At 35.7% G+C, this 23,749-nt stretch overlaps 1 protein-coding gene across 2 annotated transcripts in view; it reads left to right on the top strand.

Moving 5' to 3' along the window:
• The window catches only part of NDFIP2 (Nedd4 family interacting protein 2), a 45,047-nt gene extending 25,348 nt beyond the window's left edge, over nucleotides 1-19,699 (top strand). For both annotated transcript variants that reach the window (XM_064712952.1, XM_064712944.1), the window contains 5 exons: nucleotides 1,399-1,486; nucleotides 9,837-9,961; nucleotides 13,019-13,085; nucleotides 16,176-16,281; nucleotides 18,154-19,699. In XM_064712952.1, coding sequence (XP_064569022.1) covers nucleotides 1,399-1,486; nucleotides 9,837-9,961; nucleotides 13,019-13,085; nucleotides 16,176-16,279 — 384 coding nt within the window. In that variant the 3' untranslated portion in view covers nucleotides 16,280-16,281; nucleotides 18,154-19,699. The remainder of the gene's footprint in view (nucleotides 1-1,398; nucleotides 1,487-9,836; nucleotides 9,962-13,018; nucleotides 13,086-16,175; nucleotides 16,282-18,153) is intronic.
• The last annotated feature ends 4,050 nt before the right edge of the window (nucleotides 19,700-23,749 follow it).

Genomic DNA, 23,749 nt, shown 5'->3' with positions numbered 1-23,749 from the left:
AACTGGCTTTTTGTGCTTCCATTGGAATTGTCTGTGTGAATAGCAGTTTTTTTTAAGTAAGTTATCTGATGCAGTGTCTTGGTTAATTAATCTGAAATACAGAACACAGCTGGAATTTTGTAGCCCTATCACTAAGGGTGAAGCTGACTGCTCTGAGTTGGTACAGCAGTCATTCAAGGATGTTTTTAACCTAATTGCTATACCCTGGTGAATTATATTGCTCTATTGACAAAGGGGAACATGTGACAGAGCTTTAGGTCGCTGTGCTTATTTAATGCCCTTTTAGTCATAAACATTATTTCTGTAGTAAGTGCTTGTGGGTGAAACAGCCAAGTAAATTTCCCTTGATCACTCTTGATTTCATTTATTTTTATAGGAAATTTCTTATGTCAGTTCCAATACACTATGGTGATAGGAGGAAAAATCAGGAAAAGAATTACCTGTGCATCTGTTTATACCATTTTACTGCTGCTACTGACAAGATTATTTAACTTCTATCATCCTGCATTGTTTTGATGTTACTCATTTAAGTTTAAAAATGGTGTTTAATTGGTGTTAGCACTTCCTAAAGAGCCTGATGAAAACTGTCATTGTGAAAACTTGTGTTTGCCAGTCTTCAGCTGGAGCAATGTCCCACCTATTCCTAAAACTGCATATATAATACCTCCCAAGTTCTGTTCAAAATCGAGTGCTGAGAAACAAAGCAGATCTCATTTTCATTATTTTAAGGTCCAACATTTTGACTCAATGGAAGAAATCTTTGGATCGTTTTGACTGACGTCTCTGTTTGCTTTTGTTGTACTTGAAGTACTGTGCTTTTTGAGTTTGGAAGCCTATCAGATACTTTTAATGTGCTCGCGCCCTCTAGTGACCCTGGAGGTGTTCTTTGCCTTCCTTATGTTTTTCTGTGGGTTATAAAATGGTTAGTGCAGTGCTGTTGCATCAGCACTTGAACTTAAGATACTATCCTTATTCTATAACTTTTATTTTATATTAAGGAAATTATTAGAAGACCTTTCCAGCAGGAAAAGTATAGAGCATACTGTGTGATGTCTTTTGAAAAAAATATTTAATAGTTTGGCTACATATCAAGATAATTACCTTAAAAAAATGTATGTTGGTTTTCATTGTCAAAGTACTAATCTGGAATAATTCTAGCTTCATTTAAGATTAATAGACAGTATGTACATATCTTCAACAGAAAATTTGGGCTCTGTCAATATAAACAACAAATAAGATTTGTTTTATACTTATAAATTATTTTTTTAAAACTTCCTTTATGTGGACGTGTTACAGGAATGTCAATTTTCTTCTAGCTTTAGAAACATGATTAATACTTTATCCTATAGGTAGTTATTCTAAACTTTTCACTAAATTATCACTAACCTGTAAATCCAGGAAGAAGAGTATCCACCACGGGATGATTTCAGTGATGCAGATCAGCTTAGAGTGGGCAATGATGGCATCTTCATGTTGGCATTTTTCAGTAAGTTATCTTGTATCCCAGACCTACTGAGGTATATCTTAATTGTGCCTTTTTCCTATGGAGTATAAAAGAGAGCTGTGATAAATTGCAATAATGTACTGTAATGAACAGATTTTTCTGCCTGTGCTCAAATATAAACACTTCCTGTTCCAGATACAGCAAATATGTTGCTTTTTTTTGGTGGCATCTGTCACAGATAAGGAGACAAAGCAAAATTATAGTAAATGCTTGAAGGTCTAGCACTGGAAATTCTATCATCTTCTGGTTGGACCACCAACTTGAATTAAAGACCAGATCACAGAAATCTGGCAATTGATTTTTAACTAGAAAAAAACTGAGCTAAGTGATGTGCTGTATAAAAGTTGCTGGTGTTAGTGTAGTGAATTAAACAGCCATGGATTGATTTTTTGGAACAAATCCAACCATACTCATTTTCCGGTTGAACTAACCACTGTTTATATAAAAGTGCATTGTTTTCAGGTAATCTCTGATTTCAACAAGCCCTCCTGTAGCATGTACTGTGTGTACACTGTGCATGTCTTGTAACTTGTGTACTGCATTAAGCAAAGTTAGATTTAGCAGCTAGAAGCTGTTTCTGTGAGGAAGCTATGTTAGTTTTACCAATTGCTTATTTATTCTGAATTTCTGAGGGTTTTTCCCTTTCTGAAATAAATGTTTGGCAACCTGGATGGAAGTTTGGTGTTGAGAATATACCTGTTCTGCTGAGAATTCATCATGATTAAAGCTGATTGATTATCCACTGAAGCCTCAACTATGTCTTTTACCCTAGGTTTTGTAGAAGTTCTTCTGTAATCTTTTTTGCAATCTCTTTAACAGTTGCAGATGCAGGTTACAATGCTTTCACAGAAGGTGTTTTCATGTTGGTATATGATGCATCTTGGGATCAAAATATATGTGTCTGCCTCACAAAACAAATCTATAAAGATGTTTATAGAGTAGCAAAGTGAGTTGTGTAGTCTGACCTTTCTGTAGTTGGGAGCATAGAAAGAGTATATTATTGGGGTCAAAGGGAGCTATGACTTAATTTTTCTTTTTTGCTTTATTTTCTTTTCCTTTTTCTATGTTCTATAACTTTTTGTATTTAACCTATTTAGTTCCTTTATTGTGTGAACTTGTTCTTCCTTTTAAATTCTGATTCAGGCCTTCATTAGCACTGCACTAGGAGGCCAAGGGAATTGTTTGCTTTAATATGTCTTAAGTCCTTTAAGTCACAGATGTCCAAAATTGCATTCCCAGAACCTGGTGTCCACCTTCAAAAATGCAAGTATGTACTTGGATAAATTGGCAACCTTCTCTTCAAATAGGTGTTTAGTGGAGTCTGACTGCACAGAACAGTATTCTTAAACACTGGACAAAAATACTCTGTAGATCATAATTTTTTTTTGTAGATCATGACTGTTCTGAGACTATTTTGTTGCAGACTTTGCTTGCCTATGAAGGAAGTGCATAAAATGAGTGTGTACACATTGTAAGGTATTTATGCAAGTGTGTGTTTAATTGGAATGTGTTGGTCATAATGGATACTGGTTACACAGGGAAATTGATAAACTTTACTTGCTGTTTGTGCTAATAGTAAGAGGAATTCACAAAACCAGTTGTAGATAGTAATAGACCTGAAATGTTAGTTTTTAGTAATTTTTCTTAGGAAATTGGTGAATTAAATTAAAAATGATCTTAACATAATGAGGGTATACTTTATGTGTCGGTCGTGTATTCATGCTTGTCCAATAAGGAGATAAAAGTCTCCAGGAAGTTGATGTATGCAGATTTAGGAGTGCAGCAATTAAAATGAAATTTATAATAAGGCTATCTTTTGGGTTTTTACCCCGAGTGGGATATCTTTAAATGCAAATAGAGGTGACAGATCACAGAAAGCCTCAAATAAACTCCCTGGCATAGTTTAAATGTAAGAGAACTGTATCAGGAACTGCTCTCTAGTGAAAGGAAAATGAACAAGTGTCTTGTTCCAGATATGCTCTCCCACTTCCTCCCTGACTCTCAAGTACAACATTGGATGATCTTGGGGATGGAAGCAGGGGCAGATAGCTTTAAGTATAAGAATAAGTTAGAATTCTTTAATTTCATTTTATGCAAGTGAAGTGTAGCAAAATGAACTTTTATGCTGAGCTTACCTGCATATTGCAGTCACTTAGCGATATTTATCCACCATCTAGTGGTAGCTGCCCACGCTGCATAAAATTGCTGTCTCCAGGCCATCTAGTGGCCAGATCTGTTTGTTGGGGGGTTTTAGGAGCCTGCTGCATGCCCGTTACAGACCTGTTTCCCATCTAAGCTATAAAGTGTTGTTCTGTTTAGCAGGATGAAACAGAATAATACAATACAAACTTAAGAAGTGAAGTTCTTTGCATGAAGAGCTGGATTTTTTTGGCTTGATCCAGAAACTTGGTGAAAAGCCTTTGAAAAACAGTAAATTTTATTTCTGATATATGGTAAAATCATATTTCAGGAAATTGGTGCTGCCCTTAGTCTGTGATTATGTTGATAAGCTAAGGATCTTCTCTCCAATGGTCAGGACAGTATCTGTCAGTTTCTTATTTTGAGGGAAATGAATATATAAGTGAATATTCATTTTGCTATGAATGCAAAATGGAAAAAAAATTCTATCGGACCACTTCATATGGGTTTTTTTTCTATTTTGTATTTTTAAGTGCCTTGTACAGCATGGTAGAAATTTTCTAGAATGCCAGAGGAAGTTAGTAGGTGAGTTTTCTGGAGTATTTTTTTTTTTTTTGTATGCACAACCACAAGTAGGAATTTCTGAGCTGTATCTTCCCAATTTGAACACAGCTGTTATTGTGATACAGTAAGTAACTGTCATGGACAAAGGGTTTGGTTTTCCTGCTAATCTGCCTGTAGTGGAAGTCTTTTGAATTATGTCTGATAAACTCATACTGGTATGTTATCTGAAGGAGATCCTTTTGGATGTTATTAAAAGGCTTATATGGTTTTCCTTTATATTTAAGGAATGCTTTAGAACCAACCTTTTTTCCTGTTTGGAAAAAAGGAAGGAATTGTGGAGCTTATCTGAATTCTTTGAAACCATGTAAGGTTGTTTTGGGTTGTCCCTGAAGCATAGGCAAAATGAATTTGAACTTCACAGATAGGTTAATAAGGAGATAAAAATGGAGAAAAGTGTTCAGTAGTACAAACAAAGCTTAAATTCTCATACATAAATCTGACCTTTTTGAACATCTAGGCTATTTAAGCACTGTATACAACTCACTGCAATAAAACCTGGTTTTATAGGGAAATGCAAATGTACAAAGTGTCCTAGACACTATACTGATGCAGAAAGTTACCACACCAAAGTTTTGTAAATTAATGTTCATACAGTTTTCAAACCTGTTAATTGTCTCAAGCAGTCAATAAACTGCACACAAGCTGGGATACCTTCTTTAGGGGTTTCAAGGGGGCCCAATTTGGAAGGCAGAGTTGTAGCACAAGTTCAGGGTGAGCACAGTCTCCTTGTATGTGCTTCCTGAGGTGTGATAAGCATGGTTGAAGCTCCCATGGGAGGCTTCCTCTGTGTAACTTTAGGAAACCTGACTTCTGCACATCTATATCACAAATGTTCTGCAGATTTCCCTTAGTCATGCAAGAGAAGCTGAGGGGAAGTTACTTCATTAACATTTTAAATGTTGGGAGATAGGGTAACTGTTTTGAGTTCTTATTTCTCTCTGGTTATTAGGGGAGGCTGCCTGACCTTCAAACACTGTCACTTCTTTCTTACTGCAGAAACAATTTGACTTACACAGTTTTTCTGTATGCATTAGATATAATACAAAACAATTGGAATGAGGGAGCTTCTAGTTGGGTAGTAAGAATAACATAGCAACAAGAGTAATGAAGAAGTAGGAATAAATTGTCAAGGAATGTTTCTGACCATTAATTACTTAGGAAACAAGTTATCTGTTTTCTGTGGAAGCTGACAGCCAACACTTCAAGTGATGATCATTAGTCCGTAAGTGAACCCTCAGAATGGAGCAAAGATCTATATCCCAGTTAAAGAATGGAACAAATTGTATGCAGGAGTGGGAAGAACAATTCGTGCCATGAAATCCTGGAAAGAATTATTTATTATTGCAGTATGTTTAGTAAGTCTAGGCCAGGTATAAAGCATTATGCCCTTTGGTGTTTGCTATATATTAAAATAGCAAGTAAATGAACAAACAAATTGTGGAATAAAGACTATAACTGAGCATTAGTTGCTTTTTGTATATGTAGTTGCCATTGTGATCTTTTTACAGGCTTGATTCATGGCTAAAATTTGGAACATAAAGCTTCAGATCAGTTTTATTGCCTTCTTTTCATAATACTTAAAAACTTAAGTGAATAATGTGTAGTTGTGGAAAGCTAAGTAAAAAAGATCAGCAGGTGAAGTGCTGGAGCAGGTAAGGAAAAATCAGAATGTAATGTGCTTGTCATTATGTTTTCATCTGTTGTATTTCAATATGTACAACTCAAAAGTCTTGTACTTTGTATTTTGGGGTTATTTTACTAAAAACCTTGAGGAGAAATACAGTATAAATGTAGGGACTGCATTGCATCACAAACACTCTATTAAAAAACACCTTGAGTCCAACCCTCCTTCTCCCAAAAACCCTTTTCTTATGTGGGTCATTATCACCCACATAGTTGTTGTCATGAGGAGATAATGCTAAAGCTTATATTCTTCTTATATGAATTGCATTTATATGGACTTATTCCTTTTGTAATCACCTCAGGAATTACAAAATTCAAAAACCTTACTTTCATCAGTCCCACTTCTCTGAATGGTCTAGAGTATTAAAAGTAGATACTGAAATGATGATGCCAGTGCAGACAGCATGAGTTTAGTCTAAATGTCTGAAATATGTTAATGGAAAGTTGACAGTAATTGAAAGTTGGGCTCAAGTAGGCATGTAAGCACTTTTGGGATAGAAAACAAATCTTGCACAGTGGTTTGATTTGCAGAGGAGATCTACAGGTTGCACACAGACTCTGTCTGTGTGTAGAAAATGGGCAAGCAGAAGCTAAGAATTATTTTTTAGGGTCATGATGTGGTTGTAGCAGCTCACCAGATTTTTTCCCCCTCAGTTTTAGGAATGGCTTTCCTTATGACAGCACATTATTAGTGTCATGGCAGGTACATTGTGCAGGAATGTCATGGAAGCTGATGTATGATGGATGAGATAATCTCTTGAGCAGCTGAGCAGTGGCATTTACATTGCACAAAGTGGATGCAGAAAAGTAGTGGAGGATAGCATTTATTGCAGCAAGGAGCTTGTACAACGATTTAGTTGTCTCTAGTAGCTAGAGAAGGAAGTTGGTAATTCTAGAGAAATTAGTGCATAATTCCTTTTACTGATCACTCCCCTCACTGGTCGATTTTCTCCCTCAGCTTGATGGGGGAGCTTGTGCTGTGGCTTCTCTATGACAACATAGGGATGAAAATTATGAAGAACTTTCATTGCAGTAATAAATTGAGACAGGAATATACAGGAATTTACTGCAGCAACTCTTACCAGATGCAGTGTAAGCTGGTAAAGCTCAGAGCTTGCATGGCTGACAGAAGATACACATGGATGCACATGAAGGAAAAAGATATACAGATGGGCAAATGAGGCTGATCTTGATGTAGAGAAAAGCAATTGGAGGGAATTGCAGTCTGCTCAGAAGACGCATTTCTGAAAGTAAATATTGTATTTCATAACCAGAATGAAACAAGGAAAGTGATTTTCAAAGTAGTGGTGGGACATGAGATGTAAGAGAGAAGTAATGGCAAATATGGAAAACATGTAGACGTTATGGTTGCCTTTCTTAAGTTTGTTAAAATGATGCAACACCAAGGCAGTTTGGGAGAATCTCCTTGATAGCCTGTGTTTTAGAGCAGTGGAAGTTACATCTTCCTTGTGCTGCTGAAGACACAGATTTTTGCTTAGGTCCTGACTGTACAAGTTTTTTAGCAAATGGTTGCAGATAAAAATTTAAATAATGAGATTTTTCTTCTGTATGTACTTCAGTTTTATTGGAATATGTGAACTTGCATAGTTTACAATTTTTATAACATTGTCTTTTCTGATTGTATTAGCTACTTATGTAACTTGATAGAACAGCAGACTGATTAGAAAAGAAAAAAACCCTACTGTGAACAGGACTGGAACATGCTGATGCCTTCACTTTCAAGAGTTGGGCAAATACCTTGATGTTAAACATCCATCAAAAACTTATGCAGTGACTTATGCATTCTATTTTGAATATTCCTTTAGTTCAAGTTGAAAGTAAGGTAAAATGGTTAGTGCTTCTTTTTAATTATAAATAGCTATTTTTTCCCTCCTGTATTTATGATTGGAAAATCTCTGATTTTTATAATGCATTTACAAATGAGTTGAGGTAATTAAAAAAAATATATTAAAATTGTACATATTCTGAGAATTTCTCTAGTGCTCATAGACCATTAGAAACATGTGAATCTTGTGTCCTTTTTAAGATACCTGTCTTTAGGTATACCTCACCATAGTAAAAGTCACCCTTGGTAGCTTGAGTAGTGGGGAGAAAGAGCAGTGAGCTCTTATGTTGAGGCAGGATCAGAGAATGCATTGAATAAGGAGCTTTTGAAATCTGTTACTGTTAAAAGATGGTGGGTTTGGAGAACTTGCTTAAAATAGGGAAATCAAAACAATTTGTCTAGGCTCTCTCAAATGTAAATGTATCTTAGAAAAATTGGTAAATGTTGGGGTCACGATGTTGTTCTATAGGGGTGTTTTTTAGCAGGAGTTGGATTGGTTTTGTTTGTTTCCTCTGCATATGCCAGTTTGGATCAGCATTTGCTCAAAGTTTTGGGTTTTTTATTTTGTTTCTTGGGGTCCTTTTAGATTTAAGTGTATAAAAGTAAGAATTCTTTTTGCCGCCATCTTTTACCCATGACTCTGAGCAATGCAAGATGTTTCCTCACTTGAACTAAATGACTGTTTTGATGTGAAGTCCTCCAAAACTTTTGGAACTTCCATGTGTTTAAAGTTCATGGAATCCTGCTGCAGTTTCACAGACCTGATTTTGCATTTGTGAGCATATCATTGCATCTTCATGTAGATTATTGGAAAAATTTAAATAAGGTTTTAAAGCATAAAAATAATGGGGTTTAATAGATAGTATTTCAAAGCGCTTTAATTAAAAAAAACTATTGAGCAATTTTCTGTTCCTAGCTGTGTGTTCAAACTTTACCTGAAGAGACAGACTCATTTTTCCTCTGATGATTTAATGTCTGAATTTCATGTAGCTAAGTATGGGATTTTAAACATTGAGAATTTGTTGGCAGGGGTTTTGTTCCATGCTGCCCCTCTTCCATTCCTCTTTAGCCTCCTCTGTGATTCTTGTGTTTACTGTGGAGCTCCCTAATGTTTTCAACTTTCCACTGTCATGTTCTCTCCAGAATTCCCGAGTTACCTTCCTCTACCAGTTTCTCCAGCTCTTCTGTTTGGTGGCTCTCTTTTTGGATGCCCTCACTGATTTCTAAGCTGGGTCATTCCCCTAATTGTGAATTCTCACAGTCTGATATAATGCATGCAGCCTGAAGTCAATGCAGATGATGATGCTGATGGCCAAGTACATATGCAGATATGAAACTTTAAATTGTTAAACTGGGGGTTGTGTAAAAGTGTTAATTGAAGCAATAGTGGTAGTTATGCTCAATGTTCTTTTTGTTCATTGATTTTTTTTTAACTTGTGTAAAGCTGCCAAGGCTACTTATGTCTTATGAATATAGAGCTAAAAGAGAAGGCATAAATATAGATCTAAGAGACTCATGAAACATCAGCTTCTCACCTTCATTTCTACACTAAATTTTTGGAGCAAGAGTGGATACTTTTATTCTGTTAGATCGAAAATGGATAAAGCTAAACATTGCAGCCTTTATACATGCACATATATGTGCATGTAACTATATTTTTGGTTATAAAGGTGCAGAACGGGTTTTTCTTCTTTGTTTTAATCCAAGTCTTGTATGTTTTAGTCCTTTTTGTGAATTTACTTTTCATGTCCAGTATAATCTGGTTAGATGTCTATGGCAGTATAATACTTTCTTTTATGTAGGAATTTTCTCTAGTGTAAAGTCATAGGTTCCAGCCTGTTTACCATTTGCTTTGTCATTAAGTGACTATACCAGGGGGAATGTCTGGGTTCAAAGTCAATCTCTGAAAGCCTGAATTACCGGAAGAGAATTAACTGACTGTGTAAGCATGTCCTTAGTAGTTTAAAAGTGAAATTACTGTGAAGTCTGTTTGCTTAGCTCTACAGATTAACAGAAGCTACTGTTTCTTTTATTTTATAGTGGCATTTATTTTCAACTGGATTGGATTTTGTTTATCCTTCTGTATAACAAATACCATAGCTGGAAGGTATGGTGCAATCTGTGGATTTGGTCTCTCCCTGATCAAATGGATTCTCATTGTACGGGTATGTTTCTTGATTCACACTATACAGACTCTGTACAACAAACACATAATTTATTCAAGGATATAATAAGGGAATTGAAAACCACTATTTTTTCTTTTTTTACTTGACATAGCATTTGATGTTCACATTTCTAGTAAAATAAATACCAAATGACTCATTCCTTGTACAAGTATTTAAAAGTCTACAGAAGTGGAGCAAGTACCTAAAATATCACTGATATTATAGTGTCATTCATGAAAGATTTATAGATGTCTTAGACTGTTGGGAAAGGAATATAAGAAAGCATTTCTTCCTTGTATTTGATTCTTTTATTCCTTGTAAGATACATATGGGACCAAGTCCAACTTAAATATGAAGTTAGTCACATTTTTACAATATTAAATGCTTGAGTCTTGATATTTTCACTGCAAAACTCGATACTTTTCCAAAAAGCACAGTAGCTGAATGCAAGTTACTTAGCTAAGTGGATGCTAGATGAAATGTAATGGTGCTTCCTGAACTTGAATTCGGCTTATCTGTGAGACACAGCATTTAAAATCCTGTCCCATTTAATGAAGAAAAAGATCTTGGATAACTTACATATCTTTCATATTCTGCCACCAGTAATCTTTCTTTTTAGTATTTTTTTTCTCAGTGTGTGTATTAGTAACTTGACTTAGACTTAGCATGATAGTAAAAAAATTGCTGGAAGATTGCATGGTCCTTCCTGGATATGTACAGCATCCTTAGAACTTTTTTTAAAATTTCCTTTGTGCTCGTTCAGAGCAGGGAAATGCTGCTGGACCAGATGTGATTCTGGTATATTTGTTGGAATTCAGGGGCTGGGATAGAATATATCTTAATAGAGAAAGAAGACATCAATTTTTCAGCTATGTGTTCATTTGGGATATTTTCAGCTTCCCTTAAGGCATACTGAACAGAGGGCAGAAATTGCTCATTGTGTCGCTTTTATTATTCCTCTCTGCTGGAAAATGTGCTCAAAACAAATATACAAATTAATATATGTAACTTCCTTTAGATTACAGAATTACTGTGTTCTTCTAGACTATAATTAAATTATGGTATGTAATCCATTATTAATTCTGAAATATTGGAGCTGGTCAAATTCAAGACCTCAGGGATGGAGTTTTTCATAATGAAGATCATAATGTTCCTCTATTGTCTCCCTTCCTAGAGACAAGAGCAGAAAGCTCGTGAGGTGTGTGTTGACAGTCATTTTAATGTGACACACAAGCAGGCCTGTGTGCACCAAATTGTTCTGTCCTTTTCTTTCAAGCTCTTCTTTTTTCACTCAGGGTCGGTAGTACAAAACTTTTTAGTGTCTAAACAGCCTGAATTCATGCATGCTTGATGTGTATCAGTTTTTACTGGGGAAAAGGAAGAGGGTAGGGGGAACAAAAGCACGATTTTGCTATTGGGGAGATTCTGCAGCCATGGCTGATTCTGCCCAAGGAGAGTAGGAGAGGAGAGCAATGCACATGGGCAAGTATTTGATTGTTGGTTTTAGTGAGTCTTCTTTTCAATTAAATGAAATTGTAACTATTGGAAAAGTATATTGATATGTTTGTGTGTGTATGAATATAGATATATATTTATAAGCACACACAGATATAATGTTTAGAGAATTGAAAATACTGACTAACAAGTGAGATGGGATCAATGTCAATGTGTTGTCAAAATCCTAGGAATTGCGTATTTATATATGGATAATGTAAAATACCAATTCTTTAGTTCAACTTAGCAATTCTGTTTCTTGCTTTTTTTCCTTTGATTGATGGTCAAAGTGAATACTTATACTCTTATATAAGTATACTCTTATATACTCAAAGAGTTCACATAATCTGGCTCAAAGAATTCACATAATCTGGCTTTATTCTGGAGCAAACATGTGGATTAATTGAAGAAAAAAGCCACCTTTAGCTACAGTTCTTTATATGTCTTAGATTTTCATCTGGTTGTATATGAGGCCCAGTATCTTTTGTTTGGTTGGATTTTTTTTGTTGGGTTTCTTTGTTTTGTTGTTTTTGTGGGGTTCTTTTGTTTGTTCAGGGTTTTTTATTTCCCCTCCCATTACTTCTTGTTAGATATACTGAAATGTCCTAGAAAGGGCAAATGGGAAGCACTAAGCACAAAAGTCAGGATGCAGTAAACATAATGAATGATAGCAGGGTAGAAGTGTATGGGAAGTGTGCGGAGCTGCTGAGTAGGTTATTTTCCTCCTTCTGGCAACTCTTCACTCATCTCCCCATTTCTACTTTTTGTGGGGGTTTTGGAGACTTTTGATTAGCCTTTTTATCAGTGAAGCATGAAGTCTGGAGTCTGGTAAAGGCACAGATACCTGTCTCCAGTACGATCACACCCTGCCCTCCAGCTGCCTCCCACATCACAGGGAGGACAAAACTGTCTGCCTGGTCACTCGCAGGAACAGTTGAGCAGGAACAGTTGAAATGGCACTTCAAGGTTCATTTAGTTGCGTTCAGCTCACTGCTGGGAACTGAATGCTGGTTTGAAAATGAAAAGACTTTAATGAGTTGGGGGTCTTTATGGGGCTGGTATTCATGGCAGCGATTAACAGTAGGGGGTATACAGAAGGTCAAAAGCTCCCCTTTTGTAGGGTCAGCAGAACATCCCTGTCTGATAAGATTAAACTAATGTGGCTTTTCGTGTTAATATCTAAAGCAGCAGGCTGCTGTAATGTGTTTGGGATGGCAGGCACTGAGGGGAAAAGGAGAAAATCAACAAGTGGTGACTCATTATAATAAAAAATGACAGATTACTGGCAAGTAATACAAGAGTGTTTTCATATATACATATATATTTTACATGGGTACACACACATATTTTTTAGAGATTTTTCATTACTTTGCTGCAAACCAACTGATAATAGAAATGTTTTATTTGTGTAATAGACTGCTGTACATATACTAGTTTTGAATTTTAGTAGGATACATTTATTTTAACTTGCTCTTTCCTCCTTGCTTTCTCTATTTGCATAGTGCATTAAATATGTCTTAGTCATCTATCTTACTGCAACTAAGCCTCCTCTATGAATTTCAGTTTTCAGATTATTTTACTGGATATTTCAATGGACAGTACTGGCTTTGGTGGATATTTCTTGTGCTTGGTAAGTGGCAGTTGAATTAATTTCTGTTTTGATGTGGAAGTACTCAAAGATGAATCATGTAGCTGTAAATAAGAGTTTTGTAACATGTTTAGCTATGTGCTTTTCCTTAGCTGCTGATAATTTTGTTTTGTTTTTATTTCCATACTATTCATGAGGTTATTGGTTACCATAGTGGTGTTATTGTGTGAACTGTGGACTATTCAAATACCCTTCAGCTAAAAAAATTTTGTTCTGCATAAGGGATTATGTGTAAAACCGAGACTTGTAACTTGTGCTTTTTAAATTGCTTCTACTGTTCTAGGGGTGCAGAACTGTGTAATGAAACTTTGGCCTTATGTGATAAGTAGTAGTTACATGTATAAACCTATATGTCAAGTATTAAATTTTAAGAAATGTGTCTGAGCCCAGGAAGGTGGAGTCTGCTGTCTTGTGCACGGGTCACAAAATGTCCTTTTTGAGTCCTTTGAAATGCAAACTGCATCAGCAGTTGCTCAGTAGGATGAGAGAATGGTTTCATGCTTGCTGATCACAGTGGTCCCATGATGTCAGCTTTCTCTTAAGAGCTCTGTCTGCCTGTGTTTCAAGTCTGATGCACATCAAATTCTGCTCTTGTGTTTGTTTTTAATGAAGGTATACCAAAGCCCAACCACTATAACTTTTCTCCAACTGTGGATTTTGTAATTTGGATATGGAATCTGGAATGATTTTCTTTTACAGAAGTGAATGCTGCTATGCATTTTAATTTCTGTTTCCAGCTCTGGAAGCATGGTAAACTGTTGCTGGTTCAGTAGGTGGCACTCTTCCCTTTGAGTCAATTGATTCAAGTGGCTAACAGCAAATGTTAGAATGAAGCATTGAGTAAGTTAAGAAAAAAGACCAACTCTGAGATCTTCATTGTGACTCACTATTTATCTTGCAAGAAATGTCAAAAATCTTAAACAAAATTACCTAAAAATTTCTCTATCTGCCTCTTAGTAGCATTTAAGGGCATTCATCTGTAATGTCCACCTTGCTCTGCTGTTGAGCACTTGGTTGCTTGATATACATAAAACCTGCAAATGTTTAACAGCTCACAGCATCAGTCCCTTGAATGCTTTTGTATTTTTTGAGGTTATTGTATTGAAGTAGGTGAAATGACTCTTTGCAGGCACAAACATCTCCAGATAAGTCTTTAATTAAAACAAAGCCTGTGGTTTCTGAAATTGAGGTTTGACACCTTTTTTCATTAGGATAAAAATAGTGTTCTTCCCCTAGTGCTCCCTCTATGGAAAAAGCTGTCATTTTTCTTTTTACTGGTCTTTTGCACATATTCTGGAGGTAGCTCACTTTTATTTGGGAAAGCCTTATTTTTGGTCTGATGTGTTTGAGGATTTATTTTTTCTTTAAATCACAAGTTGGAATCAAAAGCACTCTGAGGCATACAGTGTGCAGCTGGCAATCAGCATTCCCTTGTGTTATGTAGGTTTTGCATGAAGTATGCCAACAAAATTTTTAAACTGATGAAGTGGCTTTATGGTATTGCTAGAACACCATAGAAGAAGTCTACCTTAAAAAGCTATTTATAATGACATGAAGGAGTATTATCATGTCATGGGACCACTGCCAACCAGATCTGTGTTTTGTTGTTTTGGATAACCTTTTGTTAGAGCACACAAAGTACTATGTCCAGCTTCTCTCCAGAAGTGAATGAGTTGGAGTCTTTCTTTTGCATAGTCCTTTGACATCCTTCAGCCCACCTACTGCCATCTCCTCTCTTCTGCTGTTCATCGATCGTTTCTGCTCACTTTCCTTCTTTCAACAGCTGGAAAAATCTGCTTGTGCGTCACGGCAGAGCAAAGTGGTCTATTCCAAAGAGCTGTCATGTATCAAAAAATTGGAGAGACACATTTCTAAATTTCAAATTTAAGTGTTAGCCAGTGCTTCTTATTGAGGATCACAATGGAAAGTGGAGTGGTTTTTCTTTCTTCCTTTAACAGAGAAATGTAAAATATGGGTTGAACTTGGACTGATTTTCCAACATTTATGATGCCGAAAATACTCCATCAAGCACCTAAAGAGCTGCCTGCCCCCATTTTGCTGTTTCAACTTCTTTTCAGTTGAAAGGGACTGTCTCTGGTAGCTTTTGGGTAGCAAGTTTTGTAGCAGACTTGCAATCAAGATCTTACTGGGGAAAGTTAAAACAATCATAAACAAAAATCATTTAGAGAGGAATTGATTGTTACAAAAAATCAAGGGCTCATCCAAGATAGCAGGATGGAAAAGTGCATCATGTAGGAAAGAAAATAATTAAATCCTTTACTAAATTTGTAGAACCTCAGTTTAGATTTTCATTTGAACCTTTGGAGTTTTAATGCACATGTGTGTATTCACATAAGCATATATCTTCAAGGTGCCATTATTGCAAATGTAACTTCTCTGTGACTATTATGTACATCTTTTTCCACTTAGCTGAAATATTCTTTCAAATGCAGTGAAATGTAAATAATTTAAAAGATTTTGAAATTTAGAGTTGACAAAAACAGTAATATTGACACATGTTGAGTAATTTTCTTTGGCAGTTGTTCTTCCTTCTCTTGGACTGGTGTTTTTTTTACAGATAGTTAAATCTCAAGTCCTAATGTACTATAATTCATTACTGGCTTCTTGCTAGAGCACTCCTTACTTTCTTATTTTTTCCTCTTTTGACTCACAGTACATTTATTTTGCTTATTGCTAAAGGTACATTTTGTGAAGCAGGTACTCTTCTAACACACTAGTAATTTATTTTGAGAGCTCTACTTGAAAAGAGTTTGCAAAACAGATTCTTTTATGTTTCAGGATTTTTTTCATCTTTGTAAGTATTTTCAAGCAGTCTTTTTAGCTGATGACACTTGAAGTCTAAATCACTAAAATTGGTGGAAAACCTTTCATAAAATTGAATTCTTGCATCACAAGATGAAAGCTGACTTAGTTGTTGAATTTGTGAATGATAAATGAAGACTTCAATTTACTTTGTAGGCTAGGTTTTAAAAATTATGCGAATAAGAATAATGTGAGATAGTGTGTATTTATGTTAATATACTTAATTTTGTGCATTTTCTACACTTCCAGGACTCCTCTTGTTCTTTCGAGGCTTTGTTAATTATCTCAAAGTCAGAAATATGTCTGAAAGCATGGCAGCTGCTCACAGAACAAGATTTTTTTTCTTGTACTGAAGGTAAGCCATTTTTAGTGATGAGATTATCTTTTCCAGAAAAAAGAAGAAGAAAGAAATATTAGAAAGAGATAGTCAAACTCTTGTCATAAAGCAGATGTTGCATGGTTTTTGAACATCTGTCACGAATACTGTGTATATATTCTTCATGGGCTTGGAGATGTGTGAAGTTTCTTACTTGAAAGCATCCTAAATGCCTCTAGTTGGCCCTGGAACTAATGTTCAGCAGCAAAAATTAGGAGGAACATGTTTTTCTTAAGAAACAGTATCTGCTGCTGTCAGGATACTGTCCTTTGTGCTGGAAAAACTGGCTTTTGTAGTCAACCTGTCATCAGCAAGTTAGGAAGCACTCATCTGCCTGCATATTAAATCTGATTGACATGGGTCTGAACATGCAAACAATAGTTGAGTACTGTCTCTCTTTACATGACTGGATTAAGACAGTCATGTACAAGTATGATTATTGTGTATGCAACAATGTGCTTTATGTATCCTTCAGGTAGCTGACTAATCAGCCTGGCACGTATCCACTCTTTTTTTTTTTTTAATACTATTTATCCGTTAAGTAGATTTATTGGACTTCACTGTGTAACTTAAATCAGGGGTCTTTATTTGCATTCAACTTTTTTTAAATTTAAATTGCATGACAAGATAAATTTAGCCTAGAAAATGTATTGCGGCATTTTCAGTGCTCTGCACTTAACTAAAAATGCTTAAAGACTATATTTTGACATACCTGAGAAACTATGTTTGCTGTGAAAAAAAAAAAGTATTTTATAAATTTTCTTCAGGATTGATCACAGGATTTGATCAATCTTTTTGAATTAAGCTGCAACACATTTTCAAAGCCTGAAAACAGAGACACTATTTGACTGGGGGAAAAAACCTGATTCTTTTTATAGAAGACAAGCACAAACATTTAAAAACAGCTAATGATGAATGTGTGTTATACAATATACACTTGATTATGAAAAAAAAAATCTGTTAATGTAACTGTGACATGATATTTCTTTTAAATTTGCTTTTTCCTCCCCAAATTATGCAGTAAGTTAATTAACTGAGATGTGTATTGCTTTTTAGCATTCAATATAAATTAGCAACTACATGGCAGCATTGCCTTTTTGCAACAGATAGATATGGCTTCTTTTCTTAGTCTTGTGGTAACCTCTTCAGAATACTGTAATTTGTAGATGTGACCGAAAATATCTGTTAGCTTTCAGTACACTAAAATTAAAAAATACTGTTTTTAAAAAGAATTGTTAGGACTAAATGGTATTTGAGAACTGTAGTTTGAAGAGAATAGTGAAAGTGTAGGATAATGCAGTCTGGGATTCCTTGCTCTTCTGCAGTTAAAATTTTGTGTTGGGACAAAGCACTGTTTAACCCAGGATTTACTGAAGTTAATGAGCTGTCCTATTGGAGTTCAGTGGCTTTGAATTTTTTCTTTACCTGTAAGCACCTCTGAGATGTGTGGGTTGTGGGCTTATAAGGTCTGTGGGTTGTTTAGAGAGATGAACACATAAATATTATGTTTTTGAAGCATCTTAATTACTGGAACAAGAAGTTCAAATTAATTGCTATTGCATTTAAATGTCCTTATTCTTGCATAGACAAGTAAGCTCCTCTAAAGTGACTCCTCTACACTAATTCTTAGTTTTAATAAATAATAACACTCCTGCAATTTGAAATATTCTCAGGTGTTCTTCTGAAATCATAACAGAATAACAGAAAATGTTTGTGGTTTTTCTCCCATCCTGTCCTGGGGGGTAGGGAGGCTGCTGTTTTGCTTGCAGTTCAGGTTTGCTGGTCACTTAGCAACGCTGCTTCTGGTGAGTCATGGTGATGAACTGAAGTGCAATTTTTCTTTATCTCCAGACTGCATCGAACAGACATTCCTTTCCTATGCTGGTGTGAAACTTCCAGATGATCTCTAACCCTCCAAGTTAATAAGATAGAAGACTACTAAAACCAGAGGACAAATTAATGAAAATATGGCTTCAAAAGTGAATGACAGGATGGCTTTATGATCAAGTACCAGTTCTGGTCATTCTAGTAAATATTTATAATTGCTGCCTTTTGTTTTAGCACATTTGTGTATGTGCTTGTTAAAAAGATAGTATTGAAGTAAGAACAAACTATCTGTAAGTATAGATTAGGTACAGTCAGACTCAGTTAATCTGTGCTTGTTGTATCTGAAAGATTTGAGTGGTAACTTGTTCCACAGCTTGTGTGTACCACTGACTTGGTGATCTGAACTTCTGAGTACAATGAAATGCATTAAATGATTCAGATTAACCAGTTTAGACAGGTTTTTTATATAATTTAGATTCATCTAATGATTGTATAGAACATTTTTAAGTTTACTAAACCCCAAAATTCCTTGTCACAAACTTATATTCGCCAATGTTGTATTGAATTCAGCCCAATATACTGGTTTGTGCTAAAACTGATACACTTTGAGTCCCCTGTAAATACCTCTGCATAAATGACTGTTTTAATTGCTTCTTAGGAAATATGTCAAAATATATTTTGTAACAGCATATTCTCTAAATTTTCTTTAATCCTAGAACTATATACATATTTTTTGTTAATTGGCTATTAAAGGTTTAGTTAGCAGTAGATGTAATTTTGGAGGTTTGCATTCTGAGGTCACTATAAATACAACATCCACATTGAGTGCTTCTCAAAAAAAATCATACAACTACTTTATAATGCTTGTTTAGAATAAATACATTGCCATTTCATAAGAACAAACAAGTTTAAATGCAAGGTAATTTGGGAAGTAATCTATGAAGGGAAAAAATCTTTTAAAGCTCTGAAAGTAGAAAATGTGTTTTACTTCTCCTTTTATTCATTTAAGGTATGCCATTATGTTCTTATAAATATCATCTCTTTAAGGGGTACTGTCTGCAGTTCATGCACGTGTAATTTCTTTTAAAGTTTGTGAAATTTATGCTTCTTCTTTAAATAGAAGATGACATTTCTCAGTCCTTTGTACAACTGGAATCTCAGTTGCAAAAATACATTGGCTGTTGGTTGCACCTTTGAGGAAAAATGTACAAATAGTTTCCTCCATTTTTCTTTTTAATTACAATTCTGTTGTTTTATTACTAACGTTAAAAACAGTGAGGTTTATGTTGTGTTAAGCTAGTGCTGTATTGAGTTTTGTATCTATAATTAATGTTTAAAATATACATATGTAAACATTTTCATTTTCCTAATCTTTCAGAGATAACTGTTAGTGACTAAAACTTTAGGGGCACCTCTACTTCTCAGCTTTTTATGGAAGAAGAAAGTTAAGTATTATGTTCAATATCCTATTGGGATTTCCTTCTAAACTTCTATTTGTTTCTGTGTTCTTTTGCATTCATTGTCCAGATGAAAAAGAAGCGAATAATAAAGCATTGCTTTGTTTTGCTAATTATGACTTAATGCTTTTTTGGGGTTTTTTGTACTCCATGTTGAGAAATGTACACTGCAGTATTTGTGTCAACATGGAATTACAGACAAATTACTTGGCAAAATAGGTACTAACCAATCCTCCCTGCTCCTTTTAATGAAAATGTTTTATGTTCATGTTTTATGGCAACAAACTGTGAGGACATTTCTTATAGAGAGTTAATGCAACCTTGCAAAGCAGGCAATATTTCTTCATTTTCTATGCTTACCAAAATCAACTAGCACTATTTTTCAACTATATCAGTTTTCCCATATTAAGTAGCAACTTCTGGTAGAATTACTTCTGTTCGGTCCATGCATTTTATAGGAAGCTTCATACACATACTTTGTGTACTACCTTGGAAAGAATCTCATTTGGTCAGAAAGAATATGCAGAATTAAAAATGTACACGTTATCTAATCCTCTGTAGTTGATGCATCAGTTTGGAAGCCTGAAATCTCATCAGCAGGAGGAAGGGAACTGGGACAGTATTTTCAAAGACGCTGCAATCTATTCCAGATGTGTCAAATGTTGCATATTTTCCTTGCTATTTCCTGTGAGCTTGGTTTGGAGCAGCTGGCTCTGTGGTTTAGGGACACCTGGCCAGCTTTGCTTTGTGTCTTAGGGGTATGGGGGAGAAGCTCCAGTATTGCAGTGAAGTTGACTGTAAATAGATTTTGCATGAATGCAAATAAGGCTTTGAAGCTTGGGGCTAAATGAGCTGAAGAAGGGAGGTGAGGAGAGAAAGTTCTGGTTTATTTGAGCAGATGGCAATGAAATTTTTCTAGTTTTGTCATCTACTTCTATTGCTGTAGATACCACAGGAAGATTGACATCTTGAATGTGATTCAGGTAGCCTGTGGGACTCTATTAACACATTTCAGAAATGATCAGTCACTCGTGCTTTCAGTCCCCTTACCAAGCAGAGATTGCCTCCAAGCTTCTTTGACTGTCTCACGTAAGGTACGGATACAGTCCTCATCCTGCAACATCTTTCAACATGATTTCAACACCCTGTTCTTTCTGCATCTGCTTCCCTCCCATTGAATGATGACAACAGGTGAGGAAAAGTGGCTTTATCTGTGTGTTATCATAACATCAGAAAGCTTTTAATCTCTCTCCCACTTTTTGAGAATGTTTTCCCATAATACTCTGCATTAGTACCTTCTGTGTCATTGCTTACATTGTTCACTTGAGCAAAAAACATTCATCTCATGAAATGACAATATAAAGCTTCCTGGACTTCTGAAGAGAAGAGGAATAATCTCTGATATGGGAGTAAATATCTCTTACTAGGGCAAAAAAATATTTCTAATCACACTAAAACATGCTTAACATGTGCATAGCTACCCAGAAACAGTAGAGTCCAGGCTACTGTTTCTCCAAGGTATGTTATTCTTTTCCACCATCCAGAGATCCTTATCTTTTTTCTTTATAACATATCATGAACTCAACTCTTTCAACACTGAATTTTATATGAATGAAGAAATCAGTATTTTCTACTTTGTATTTTGTCACAAATCTCATGATGCTGGTGCCTTCCTTACCCTTTTGCTTAGTGTGGTACTTACACAAGTTTGGGGTTGAATGCTTTTTAAAATCTCAGAAGTGGATGTGATGCATTCATTGACACTTGTTCCTGATCTTGGCAGGACTTCTCTACAACTACCTGGTGCAAAGAGTCAGTGAATTTTGTGACAAGCTGCTTAGGAATTAACATTTTAGTAATAAAATTTGCACTTTTTAAAAGGGAAACTGCTGCATACTAGAAATGTTATCTTTTCAGTTACAGCAACAGCTGTAGGGGTAACATAGACCAGAACAATACCACTTCTTACTAATCGTGTCTAATATAACACATTTTTCAGTGAGGGAAAAATTTTGAGTACCATGTTAAATTATTTATGTTGCAGTGTTATTTTAATTCTAACTTTGATTTTCACATTTATTGTGAATGGTGAATGAACACATCTAAATGGTGAACATTACAGTTGTCAGACTGAATCACTTTGTTTGTTCTTAGAAGCTTATGCATTTTTGAGGTGTGAATCTGAAAGTTTCAAGAGCAATGAAGTATCAAGAATTTAAGAATCAAATTGATCAAGGAGGTATACCCAAGAAATAAAGGAAAAACCACTGTGTGTTGTTCTCTCCACTCCCTCAAATAAGTCTATCAGTTTTTTTACTTTTCAACATTCCTGGGTATGAAAAAGTATCTTCAGTTCTGCAATATCTTGCCTTGCACATCATTGACCTTAATAAGAACTCAGCAGAAGAAAGTGTCCTTCCAATTATGCCCTTATAGTTGAATTGATATTTGCAGTCTTCCCACAGTGAGCACACATATAATTCATTAAATAAATTCATAAAAATTCCCTACAAAGAAAATAATTTTGTTAGTTGAGAAGGTATCTGTCCTATGACAATTATTAACTTGAAATTTTGTGCACTTGCTGTTACTTCTAAGGAATGTCTGGGGTAAAGGGCTGATGGGATTCTCTTTTTACCTCCATGATCAGACTCTTGAATGCGTTGCCATGAAACCAGTACAATCCCTAAGGCAGGCTGTAGGTGTTGAATCTGAGTGTGTGTGATGGAAGACATGCCCCTCTGCTCTGCTCTGACCCCACCTGCAGTGATGTATCCAGCTCTGGGGTGCCAGCACAGGGAGGACATGGGCCTGCTGGAGTGATTCCAGAAGGACACCAAAATGATCAGAGGGATGGAGCAGCTTTCCTATGAGGAAAGAGTGAGAGAATTGGGATTGATCAGCCTGGAGAAAAGAAGACTCTGGGGACCCCTTATGGCAGCTTTACAGTGCTTAAAGGAGGCCTACAGGAAAGATGGGATAAAAGTACTTTAGCAATGTCTGTTGTGATAGGATAAGGGGTAATGGTTTTAAATTGAAATATATTAGATTTAGACTAGATCTAAGAAAGAAATTTTTTATTATGAGGACGGTGAACTGCTGGAAAGGTTGCCTGGGGAGATGGTAAATGTGTCATATATGGAAATGTTCAAGGCCAGGTTGGAGGATGTTCCTTCTTACTAGATAACCTTTAAAGGTTTCCTACAACTAACTTCATAAATGCTATCACAGCATTTTTGGTTTCTTGTTATTTCCCTGTGGCTTTTCTAAAGACTTACTCATGGTACTTGTGCTATATAAGTACTTTATATAGAATTTGATCTCTGTCTGTGGTCCATGCTTATAAAGCAACCTACTATATTTTATGTGTGGGCAGTATACATATCAAGAGAAAAGATGATTTGTGGTTTTTTTAAAATAAGAAGTGTAGTGAAGTTTGCTTTTATTTCACTTTAGAAGTTTCAGCAGACTGTTTATTACTTCTGCATTTCAGCCCTAAACTGTTAATTGTAATGGTGATTTTTACATACTTATTTCCTTGGATTTCCTTGGATTTTTTTCTCATCCTTTTTTTCATGCCTGTGTTAATGCTGGGCAAGTGTTTAGCTCAGTCCCGCTCCCCATCTTTTTCAGAGCTTCTAATTATAGACCATCTGTGTTACAAGAGTGATTAAACAGCTCACATTACAAATCACGTGTGATTTAATCCAGATTTGGGGCTTGTGAAATGCATGGAATTAGTCTAGTATTATTTGTACTCCTGATTAGTACGGAGTTGTTTTGCACTTCAAATGATAGATACCATCCTATTAACTCTCAGCTATCCAGAGGCAGCTTATCTTCATGGTGAATCCCATGGACTGACTCCTGCCCTGGTCTTGTCTGGCACTCAAGTCTGTGTTTGGATCTGTTTAGTCACAGCGACCATGCTGAGAGCTTGGCTTTAGGTTTGAGTTGGAAAAGTTACCACAGTGACCCAATCTCCCTGATCCTGAGCTAATAAGACCTTTGCAACTGATCTAGCTGCATCCAGAGCTATCTTTAATTTCCTAGACTGTGACTGGTGTCATCAGGATTACTGGGAATTGTGGTGCAGAAATTTAGATGTGGAGCCAGCTTGGGGTTGACATGGCTGATTGTAATGCAACTAGAACACATTTGGT

This window comes from Zonotrichia leucophrys, chromosome 1 (genome assembly GCF_028769735.1).
Source record: "Zonotrichia leucophrys gambelii isolate GWCS_2022_RI chromosome 1, RI_Zleu_2.0, whole genome shotgun sequence".
In the NCBI taxonomy this organism is placed as follows: Eukaryota; Metazoa; Chordata; class Aves; order Passeriformes; family Passerellidae; genus Zonotrichia; species Zonotrichia leucophrys.
Note: the sequence above shows the minus strand (reverse complement) of the source record. Positions and strands in the feature narration are given on the sequence as shown.